The sequence below is a fragment of the Fundulus heteroclitus genome, chromosome 10 (genome assembly GCF_011125445.2).
Source record: "Fundulus heteroclitus isolate FHET01 chromosome 10, MU-UCD_Fhet_4.1, whole genome shotgun sequence".
NCBI lineage: Eukaryota > Metazoa > Chordata > Actinopteri > Cyprinodontiformes > Fundulidae > Fundulus > Fundulus heteroclitus.
The window spans coordinates 19,041,387-19,052,763 of NC_046370.1; the positions used below are offsets into that span (position 1 = coordinate 19,041,387).

An 11,377-nucleotide genomic window follows, 5' to 3' on the forward strand; every position below is an offset into this window, starting at 1 on the left:
GTGACAGTGGCACACTGGGCATAAACCTGTAGGGGTCTTTCTAACCACCAACACATAAGTGACCCCTAGTGGCATAAGCAAGGTATTACATAGAACTGAAAAACATTTTAAAAAAATGCATTAGACGCACAGTGTTGTCTGAGCTAATGGCCAGATATTCTACAAATGTTTATTAAGCCAACATGCATTTTATTTAAAACATTTACTAATGGCATAAAGTAAGAGTTACCTGTTTATGAAAGCAGTGGCGAGTCCAAGCAGCACAGTCCCGAACAGAATCGGTTTGGTGAGGCGTTTTGCGGCGGACAGCTTGTGTTGCTTCATGGCTGCGTGTTTGTGTCAGTAACGAGGCTCAATGCCTGATTGCAAAACTCTGAGTTTAAGCCCACATTAAGTTGTTTTTTCCTGTAGTTGACCTTCCCAGTGCGCGTTAACTGACATAACAGCGCAGACACACAAACACGCCTCCTTCAGGTTCAGGAGCAGCTTCCGGTGTGTGGCGGAAACTGTCTCCCCGCTGACGTCTCCTCGATTTCTTTGTGGTGCGTTTGCGTTGCTCGTAAATTGAAGATTACTCTGAGCATTACTGTTGTTTACTTTTACCAACGTACGACAATAAAAAGTAGTTTACTGTTTTATGCATTCAAACATTATAATAACATGTTCATAAACAGATGTGGGTCCAGGACTGTGTGTGGCACAGATTTAATTAAACAAACCGTAGTTTATAAACTTTTACTCTGAGCGAGCGGCCAGATACTGAACTCAAAGCTGTTCTGTAAACCAAGAAAGTGGGATTTCTCTCTGCTGCAAATGGCAAAGTTTGAGGTTTCTGCCCCATACTTATTATATTATATATACATATTATATATCATAATATATATCCACTGGTATTGCAATTCGCACCACAACAAAAGCAAATAAACCGTTTTATATGTTGGTGACGTTGTTCCTAGACCTGAGCTCTTTTTTCCGAGCTGCATTGAATGCAGCGTTTCCTTTGAGATTCTATCTGGACACATTTCTTCATGGGAACCAAAAGCAGATACCCCTGGGAACTGTTTTGCAAAAAAAGATTACAAAAAAAAAAGATTGCAAAAAAAAAAAAAAAAAAAAGAAAAAAAAAGAAAAAAAAAAAAAAAGAAAGAAAAAAAACTTGGAAAACCTCCGGAACTGTTCTTCTACTCGTTCGGTTTGTCGGACACATTTCAGAGACGGACGACTAAAAAACATATTCTATTTATTGTGTCATGTCTCTGCTTGTAAACACATTAATCGGCAGCTGACTTACATAAAATAGAGCGGGATAAACAGAGCCGGAAGCTGAAAGATGAGGAAGAGCGAGTCCGCGGAAGCGCCGGAGCGGTTTGCATATTTACAATCTCTGGTCACTGAGTTTCAGGACACCGACAGTGAAGGTGACAACAGCTTTAATTGATCCAATATCGCTCAAAAACTGTGTTTATTGTTAACCCTCCTCCGTTCAATGCCACTATGTGCTATTTATATGGTAAACAGTTAAAAGGCACAATCTAAAGTGCTTTGCAAAAGAATAAACCTTCCTTTTCGCATTTTGTCACGTTTACAATCACAGACTTCAGTGTATTTCATTGGGATTATGTGGTGAACTGTGGAGAAGCTGCAGAGCCCAGCGACTCAGGTTGGAGAATTTGTCAGAAGCCCGACGAGTGTTTGTCACGCACTCCAAATATCTGGTTTTAAGTGGCAAAGAGAACCTGTACTTGTTAAAAGAAAGCCCAATGAAGGCCAAGTAGGGGGCACTGCAAACATTTTAATTAAACTAGTTAGATAACCCCATCATTTTCTAAATGTAAAACACTGTGGATGATATCTAACACTGCACATCACCCTAATTACATGCCATGTCCATGTTTCACTATGGGGATTGTCAATCCCCATAGTGAAACATGGACATGGCAGTGTCATGCTGTGAGCATGCTTTTCTTCAGCAGGCAATGCAAAACTGGCCACAGGTTATGAGCTGAATGCATTCTTCGACCCTGAAAGAACACCTTTTAGAGGCTGCCAGGCTTCGATTAAATGGCCAAACGTCATGATAGCCCTGTCATATACCAGACCTAAATTCAACTGAGAATCAATGAATTTAGGCCTGAAAATTGATGTTACCGATGCTCTCCGTCCAAACTGCCTCCAGAATGGACAGAAATTGCAGGCTTTAGATCTGCAAAGCCATACCCAGGTAGACTTCTTAAATGGAATCACCCTGGGCTAGAATTTCATTTTATAGTTATGTCTCATATAAAATCAAAAACTTCATTTGACAATTAATATATATATATATATATATATATATATATATATATATATATATATATATATATATATATATATATATATATATATATATATATATATATATATATATATATATTTGTAAATAATTTCTGACCTTTTTATAGAATCAGAATCAGAAATACTTTAATAATCCCAGAGGGAAATTGTTGTTTCAGTACAATCGCCATAACATACACAAACAAACATCACAAACATTTCAGGGGTAGACGATTCTCCACTTTGCCTTGTGAACCATATTTTAGACAGAATCAGATGTTTCAGGGGGATGTCACAATAAGTATTTGTCAATATGTGGTACAGCTGTGTTATAATCGCAGAAAAACTATTTTGTGATTCACTTGTCAACCAGGTCCACTTTTTTCATGAAAGAGCGCCCTCTTCTGGAGTAAATCAGAACAGCGCAGCATATCAGTGCTGCGAGGTTTAGCCAGTACTCTATATTTCTTTTAACAATTTCATTCAGTAATTAATTTTTTTCTTAATGTTTTCTTCAACAGAGGCAAAAGAGCAAGTTCTGGCAAACCTTGCCAACTTTGCATATGACCCAAAGAACATGGAGTATCTGCAGGAGCTGCAGGTGCCAGACCTCTTCTTGGACATGCTGACCGAGGACAACGAGAACTTTGTGGAGTTTGGGATGGGTGAGTGTTAAAGTTCAAGAAAGAATAAAATGTGCATTTTGACTTCGGCTTTCTTGTATTTCATGGTAACCATATATTTATACCTTTTTATTTAAAATGGTTTATATTTGGACATTGCTTCACACCATTACACACAAACACCAAACCCGTTTTCTAACAGTGCGTGTTTAAAAGTTTTTTAGGTGGCAAACTACCTTAAACTATAATTTCCTTTGTAATGTTTCCTGGCAATTTAGTATTTTTGCTCATAACAAAATTTGTGTTGTTTGGAAATTCCCTAAATTGACAAAGTTCAGTTTTTGAAGCTTTAGAAATAGTGAATTGGCACAATAACTATTACATGTATTGTATTATTAACTTAACAGCCCACCTGAAGACTAAAAAGTGGATATATTGTATTTTTGTAATGATTACACACGACATCTGCACAGATGCTTAAGTGAGCAGCAGAGAAATTTAAGAAAATAAATTATCTAATACCTGCTTGGTATTAGTTTTATCCAGTAAAATCAGTTTTCATGGACCCTTCTAGAGATCTACCCGATTTTATTTGAAGCTTTCCATGTGTATTTAGTCATTTTTTTTAAATAAAATTATTTCAATGTAATTCAAAATGTATCAGTTTGTTTTAATCATTCCAGACCTCGACTTTATTTACTTCAGAAGTCCTCTCATCCAAGAAATGCAGCAAATCATGTTCAGAACAGAAAGTATTCGTATCATCAGCAAAAAAAAGTACCAGTTTCAAAACTACGGATGTGTTGCATATGTGAATCTTGTATAAAATCCAGTGTGTTCCTGGGCCAGTGCCTGGTGTTTTTTCCTGTAATTGATTCCTGTTATCTGAGAAACACGACAGATGAGGATTTGCTCAGAAGAGGGATTTCTGCAAAGTAAAGAAATTGGTGCAATTGGTTCGGCTTAGTAAATTAGATCACTTTTTATTGTTTGCCATAACGACCGAAGTTGGACGTCATTACATTTAATATAAGATTGGACTGCGACTCATTGAATTTAAAATATCTGTGTGACATTGTTGTATTGGTATGAATCTTGCACATTTCTGTAGTACTGTAAATGCATTGGAACGTTTTTCTCATGAACTGCTTTGAGATATTTGTTGTAAATTGTCGGCATACAGACAAAATTATTGAAAGTCAAGAAGAAATAATTTTGTCTCAAGCAGTGATCTGTGGGGGAGGTTAGTAGTCACTTAAGTTCACAAACACATGCCTGTTTATTAAATAACTTTAAACCCAAAATAAAATTATCCCACTAGTGCTTATTTTTTTTATTAATATACCAGAATTTATTTTATTGTGTAAATCCTCCCAGTGCCTCTTCTGTGTTCTAGGGGGGCTGTGCAACCTCAGCATGGATCCTGAATGTAGAGACATTATCCTCCAGAGCGACGGCATCAGCCTGGTCACAAGCTGCCTGTCCAACAGGCGGGAAGAGACCGTCCTGTCGGCCATCACCACTCTCATGAACCTCGCCACGCCCACGACCCGTTCCCAGCTATCAGAACCGGGAATCCTGCAGTGCATGCTCCGCTTCTCCCTCGCACAGAGCCCCCGTCTGCGCAACCTGGCAGCCGTGTTCCTGCAGGACTGCTGCAGCGAGGAGCAAGTGAGGCAGGCCCAGCAGCAGATGCAGGGACACCAGACTGCAATTGGGATCCCGCTCCCCAAAGAATGAAGACACCGTTTGACTCTCAGTGCCCAAAAGAAGTGCCAGAAGCTCTTCTACTAGACACTGCAAGCAGGAGTTTTTTTTTTTTTAGCCCCAGTAATGCAGTCCTGAGGTAATGCTGTGGGAAAATGTGTGACTCTCCCTAAGCTTCGGGAGGAGGAAGGTGAGGTCAGGGTTGTGTTTGGGTCTTTCACACCAAAGTGGAAAAAACCACAAGAGGAGAGCTGGTGTTTGTGTGCGGGGTGGAGCAGGAACAGCACAAAAAACAGTTACCACAAACTTCTAAATGTATGTGTACTAAGAGTGTTGTTACGCATGAAGTTTTCCAGATTGTTCTTTTTCTAAGGAAATAACTAAATTGACAGGAGAAATAATGGTCTTTTTTATTGTAAAGACTGGAGTCATAAATCAATTGGTCAGGGATTGGAATCAGATCAGTCTCTGAGTGGTCAGCAGATCAAAGAGTGAAAATCTAGATTGTTGTTGTTGTTGTTGCCTTAGTCAATAAAAATACAGATTCCCACCATTTCTGGTTTATTAACCAAACCAATGATCAGAATGTGCACTTTAATAAAACCAGGATACAGCATAGGTGATGGATCAAATTGAATGATCTTGTAATTCTTTAATTTTCTGTTGGATTCATAACTAAAACCTGCAGCCATTTTTTTTCTCTTCTGTGTTATTTTGCCGTTTTAAAAGGGTCACTGGAAATTGGTTATGACCAGAAAAAGTGCGATTGGTGCATCTTCAGAATGAAACTACAAGCAGAGTATTTCCCAGTTTGTTGGGTATTCGTGTTAGTGAATAAATGCAACGTGGGATAAACTTGTTCCCACCACCTCTGAAGACCAGCGGATTTGAGCCGCTGGAAATTATGGTCGTGTTTGGATTACACAATCATGCCGAGGACTGCTGACAGTTGTCCAGCAGACAGTCCCTGACGTCATTCACAAGTCGGATGTGTCCCAAAAGGCCAAAGAAGCACGCTGCTCACAAAGTGCTGTATCAACGAATACAATGAAAAGTTGAGTGGAAGGAAAAAATGTGATAGAAAATGGCGCTCAAGCAACAGATGATATTCAATGATGTTCTAATTTACTGAGATGCTCCAGATCCACAAACTGACAACTACTGCTGTTGTAGAGGTGGTCGGTCACACTGGTGATCAAGTAATGGAACGTATTTAATTAGGTGCACCTCACTGCTACTTTTCCTCGTAAATGTTTTTAAATGTCCTTAGTTTTTCACACCCAGTTTGGATTTTCTCAATCAGTGATGAGAGGTTAAAATATGGTGAGTGGTTTTATCCACCTGGGGTTACATGAAAAAGGCCGGCTCACCCATAAATCCGTTCTTGAGTGTTGCTGCAACATTTAAATAAACTGATTAGCTTCCAGGGAGACATTCTCCAGGAGATTTCAAAATCCAAAGAAAGCACTGCTGCATGTTTCAGCCAGCCTTCCTTCCCACTTGGCCGTTTCTGGAAGAATGCAATGTCCCGAAACGCTTAATAAAACCTAAAATATGTCAAACGAAAAATAACAAAAACAAACCTCGAGGTTCCTTCGCTAAGAGCCAGAAGCCAACGTTTGTTTTAGGAGCTATTTCGGGGCCCAATCCTTCAGGTCTAGACAGGAGCCGACACCCGATCCTGCAGCCCAGCGTCAGGTGGACCGCACATGTCGTCCAGGCAGGAAATTCTTCACAGCTTTCAGCGTGTCTGCCATGTCGACTCATTTTTTTACACTTTTAATCACATCAAATGGCATTTCAAGGCCCGGAGAGGCACGCACCTGCCGCCGGGATTCGTTCTTCCCGTAAAAGAGGAACAACCAGGTCTGGCTTTAATATAGTTTATTTTAAATTTCCATTTAAAAAAAAAAAACAATAGATTTGTAGCTTTTTGCTGTATAAAAACTGAGGAGGACAAGTGAACAGGTTCTACGCCTACATGAGGCATGCTCAGAGCAAAATCAAACTGCTGCATGTTTAAAAACACAAATCACCCGTAAATACTAAAATCACCAGCTTATATGTTGCATCCTGATTCCTCTGATGTGATCAACCCAGATCCGAATCTGTAAATCGTTAAGCAGCAAAATGGGTCCCTGTTGTAACATCTTCCAAAACGGATCAATGTGTCTCTCTTGTACGAGCTTAAAGCAGCAGGACGGTGTTATTTCATTCTTGACCCTCTAATCACAGCGTAAAGATTTGCGGCCTCATACCTGCCCATCACTCGTCCACCGAAGGCTTAGGCTGTCTGTTGGAGTTACTTCTCCAGACATTTTATCTGCTGGTGATGGCCGGTTGGGTTAATCCAAATTGTAGTTTCTGGTATACAAGTCATATACAGTTTATATACTGAAAACAGTAATTGAATTTTATCCATTCGTGAGGGAGGACTGTCATTTCCCCTCCTTCAGCCGAGCTGCCTCTCAGCCTCCTCGCGTAGTTTGTTCTTCTGGATCTGTGTAAAGAAACGAGGAAACCACCTTTTAAACCATGAAACTGCAAACACAACGGAGCAGAATGAGCTCAAGTGTTTGACAGGTATTGTAACGAAATGTGAAATCACTCAATTTTGTCCAATTGCTGCGCCTTAGGGAAGTAAAATATGATCAAAAAGTTTTGTTGTTTTTCCGAAAATTCAAAATTCTGGATTCAAAAGCTAGCAATGATATAATTTCAGTACACACAGAGCGATGTATTTCCAGTTTTGATTCCTAGTAATTTGGATTGTTATGGCTCGCATCCATCTGTGGGCAACAGGTCCAGGAGGGTACCCCCAGACATCCCTCTCCTCAACAACATCCTCCAGCTCATTCGAGGATCCCAGGCCAGACAGGATAAATACTATATATAGTCCCTGCAGAGTTCTGGGTCTTCTCCAGGGTCTCCACTCAGTGGTACCTGTCCATAAAACCTCCAAAGAGAGAAGCCAAGAGGGCATCCTGATCAGATGACCAAACCACTTCAACTGACTACCTTTCTATAAGGAGAAGCAGCGGCTCAGCAGATAACTGAGCTCCTGACCTCATCTTTAACCCTAAGCCCAGTCACCCTACAAAGGATTAGTCATTTTGAAATTTTGTATCTGAAATCTCTGTCTTTTGGTCATAATATCTTCTGGGTCGTTAAATCAAGAGCTTTGCTTTTGGTCTCAGCTCTTTCTTTATCACAACACAAGCCTCAATCCTCCTGTCCATCTCTCGCCCACTCCACCAGCATAACTTATGGCTCACAGCCAACAAAAACCCAAAAGTCAGTACTTAAGAAGATTAGATTACATTACAGACCAATTAAAAAAACAAATTTATAATTTATATGTTATGGTGATCCATACATTGCCCCTGTAAGCCAGGCCAATAACGACCCTAACGACTCCCCATTACTATGGGGTGGACCAGTTTCGGTTTAATTTGCATGTTATCTGAGCCATTACAAGGCCTTTGTTAGGCATTACCATAAAGCTTGGAACTCCACACTACTCCAGACATTTTGAATTGAGAAACCTTTCTGGATAGGAAGCGAAACGTCTTCAAACTTCAGAAAAAAGTCCAGTTGTTTTGTTTTTTTTACTTTTTTGGAATGACCATGACCTGGATGACCGAGAATCTTCACCAGTATATGTTATGGGGCACTTTCCCACAAAAAGGGTCCACCATAAAAAGTCATTGCTAAAACAAATACTAATAAAACAAAGAAACTGGCTGGTCAGAGTGATGTATCCAAACATAGTAATAGAAAGTTCAGTGGAAGAAAAAAGTTTCGATGAAAAAGGTGTACAAAAAAGGAATGAAAACAGAACCAATATTACAGCAAAATAGATGCACTACAAGTTATTTAGTTAAACACAAATTATTGGATGTGTACAGCGTGTTCATCCAAGAAGCATTTTTGAGAAATCTGTGGAGCCAATAACTGTGGAGCCAATTTTGACATATTAAAAGACAAATGTGTTGCATCCCAAAACCTTTTGGGGTGGGGGTGGGGATAAATCACCTTTCCGGTAACGGTGAGCGGGAAGCCGGTCAAAAAGAGGATGTAGCGAGGGATCTTGAAGTGAGCGATCTAAAAGAAGTAAAAACACGGGGGAACGTTGAGCACAGCAGATAGCTCAGACAGAAAGAGGAGCACAGATATCACAACGAAATAAAGCCACCTGTCCTTTGCAGTAAGCTTTGATCTCCTCTGCTGTGCACTCCTGGCCGTCCACCAGTTTGATGCAGGCACAGACTTCCTCCCCCATGCGGGGATCGTTGACTCCAACCACCTGACAGGCAGGAGAAACAAGCAATAACACATTAGTGTGTGTGGGGGATAGACATAGAAAATAAACTGTTCTGCATGCAAGAAGAAGAAAAAAAAACATGAAATTAAACTAGACTTCTTAAAGGGGCTGTTTTAGCTGGATAATTTCATTTTTGTAGAATAAGATTCAGTCATGAAAAGATTTATGTGCATCCATTAAATCCCTGAATCTAAAATTCTGATTTATCAAGGAATAAAGCAGACCTTTCTAACAACAACCTAAAAGAAAATCTGTCTGGTTGTTATCAAGATATATGTTTATTTTTAAATGGCTTTGCTTTCCTCAACAATCAGAAACTTGATTTTAATGGTTTTTTTTTTTACTTATAAACTAAAGCCTGTCAAAAATATTGAACACTATCTCAATGTTGTCTTAATATTCTAAATGGGTTCATGTCATCTAGACTCTGTCCTGTAGTGGCCGTTTGTGGCCACAGGTGGCGCCGCCCACCGCCGCCCACCTGTGCCTCCTTCACTTTGGGATGTGTGTGGAGGAACTGCTCAATCTCTGCCGGGTAAATGTTCTCCCCTCCTCGGATGATCATGTCTTTAATCCTGCCGTCGATCTTGCAGTAGCCGTAAGCGTCCAAGCTGCCGATGTCTCTGCAGGTGGAGGACGGCAAGGAAACCAGCAAATGCATTAATACGCCAATAAAAACAACAACAACAAAAAAAGACTGCACATGGTTTATTGTTTAAACAGTGATGGCATGCATGTCTGGGGTGGCTGTCATGCAGTGAGATATTTTTTAGGGCTCACCCGGTTTTATACCAGCCGTCTTTAGAAATGCACTCCTCTGTTTTAGCCTGCTCGAGCCAGTACTCCAGCATCACGCAGTATCCTCTCACCATTATCTCCCCCTTCATCCCCAGAGGCATGATATGGCCAGTTGTAGGGTTTACTATTTTAGCCTGAGGGAAGAGGATGTTGCAATCTTTGTTTTAAAAAGGGGGATACCTTTACAATCTAGACTCTGGATCACCAACAGAGCCACTTCATCGGTATTGTGTCATACGAAGGGAAAGCTCACCTTAACCTTATGTAATATAAGCAAGTTTTTAATGCTTTTGTCATTTTTAAATCTATGTAAATACAAGGATGATAAAAAGGACGAGCAACTGAATAAAATAGCATTTAAATGCAGCTCACTGCAGGGTTGTGGGCACCACATATGGTCCTTGGGGGGGCTACCTGGTGCCCGTGGGCCCCATGTTGGTGACCCCTGAGCTAGAGAAAGATTCTCACGATGCACGAGAAATAAACGTGCATGTGTTTTTTCTATTTGGGATGCACGTTGCTGTACCTCCACGTGGTCGATGATGTAGCCAATGGTCTCGCACTTCCTCTCCATGTTGTCCAGGGGATTTCCGAGGAACGTCACGGGGCTGTTCTCCGTGGTGCCGTATCCTATCTGGTAGTGACAAAAACACCAGAAGAAGGCAGCAGGAGGGGTGAGCCAGTGCACGGCGAGGGGGGAGTTCACATTTAAAGAAAGTAATCAGAACTCCATTAAACGCTTCGCTGTTCTGATTGTCTGCAGTTCTGGCTTTTATTTAGACTGAACTGGACTGCCAATGAGTTTGTTCGGCGCTAAACTTCGATTATAGAAACAGGATTCAGGTGGAAACAACTGAATTGGTTTGAACATGGTCATTTGGGAATAACCACCTGCATCTAGTGAGATTCGCAATAGACGGCATTTGTTTTGAAATGAGCCGTCTTTAATTTAACGGACTCATTTTCTTTGGGAGTAATTAAATGTACTTGCAAATTGGTTTTAATTGGACTATTTGGTGGGGAAAATAAATACAACTTAACTGTAACTGATTCATCAGTTACAGTTTGCCATCCTGAAGAGAGATGGCCATCCTGAAGAGAGATGCACACATTTAAGACATTCCCCATTTTCCTAGAAATAGTGTGGTAGTCAAGTGACAATCATGTTGTCAAGTTCTACACAGGCAATTTTAATCATTTGAATAAATCCTGTTGTTCATAAAGAGGAAGTGGTTTGGCATCATTTGTGTACGCACGCTGTGGTAAAAGGTTACTCCTTGATTCATCTGCACTGTAGAGGCCAGATCTGCTGCATACAGACTGGTTTTCCTGACAGGAATTTGAGACTGATATAATGACATAATTGGTTTTTCACCTTTTTTTGCATGTGATGCCATTTTGTTTATATCTACGTGGCTTTCATTATGCAGTGGTTTGCAGCTGAGTGAATTAAACTCCTTTAATTCACTATGTTCCATCCAGCCCTATTTCATAGTCGGTAAAAGAGCGTGTTGGTTTCCAACTTTCTCTTTCTCCGGTAGGACAGTTTTCTTCTAAATTCAGGGTAGCCTGATTATCGAAAGAAAAACAAACCTGCACAACAGAATCCACC

The 11,377-nt window shown here is 40.4% G+C and overlaps 2 protein-coding genes across 2 annotated transcripts in view; one reads left to right on the top strand and one right to left on the bottom strand.

Moving 5' to 3' along the window:
- The first annotated feature begins 1,189 nt into the window (after positions 1-1,189).
- armc7 (armadillo repeat containing 7) lies at positions 1,190-5,180 on the top strand. The gene is made up of 3 exons (XM_012877021.3): positions 1,190-1,418; positions 2,835-2,978; positions 4,333-5,180. The coding sequence occupies exons 1-3, from the start codon at positions 1,331-1,333 to the stop codon at positions 4,674-4,676; spliced, it is 576 nt and encodes a 191-aa protein (XP_012732475.2). The 5' UTR covers positions 1,190-1,330; the 3' UTR covers positions 4,677-5,180.
- Positions 5,181-6,510: 1,330 nt separating this feature from the next.
- acsf2 (acyl-CoA synthetase family member 2) overlaps positions 6,511-11,377 on the bottom strand; it is a 32,731-nt gene continuing 27,864 nt past the window's right edge. The window contains exons 11-16 of the mRNA XM_012877019.3: positions 10,292-10,399; positions 9,748-9,899; positions 9,449-9,590; positions 8,839-8,949; positions 8,679-8,747; positions 6,511-7,143 (exon numbers count right to left, since the gene is read on the bottom strand). Of these exons, the coding sequence (XP_012732473.2) occupies positions 7,096-7,143; positions 8,679-8,747; positions 8,839-8,949; positions 9,449-9,590; positions 9,748-9,899; positions 10,292-10,399 (630 nt within the window). The 3' untranslated portion in view covers positions 6,511-7,095. The remainder of the gene's footprint in view (positions 7,144-8,678; positions 8,748-8,838; positions 8,950-9,448; positions 9,591-9,747; positions 9,900-10,291; positions 10,400-11,377) is intronic.

What these genes read in the sequence shown, in the direction of transcription:
- armc7 (XM_012877021.3), top strand. Translation starts at nt 1,331, where the DNA reads ATGAGGAAGAGCGAGTCCGCGGAAGCGCCGGAGCGGTTTGCATATTTA. An exon ending in TCAGGACACCGACAGTGAAG is followed by an intron (nt 1,419 to 2,834) that starts GTGACAACAGCT and finishes TTTCTTCAACAG; the next exon opens with AGGCAAAAGAGCAAGTTCTG. An exon ending in CTTTGTGGAGTTTGGGATGG is followed by an intron (nt 2,979 to 4,332) that starts GTGAGTGTTAAA and finishes TCTGTGTTCTAG; the next exon opens with GGGGGCTGTGCAACCTCAGC.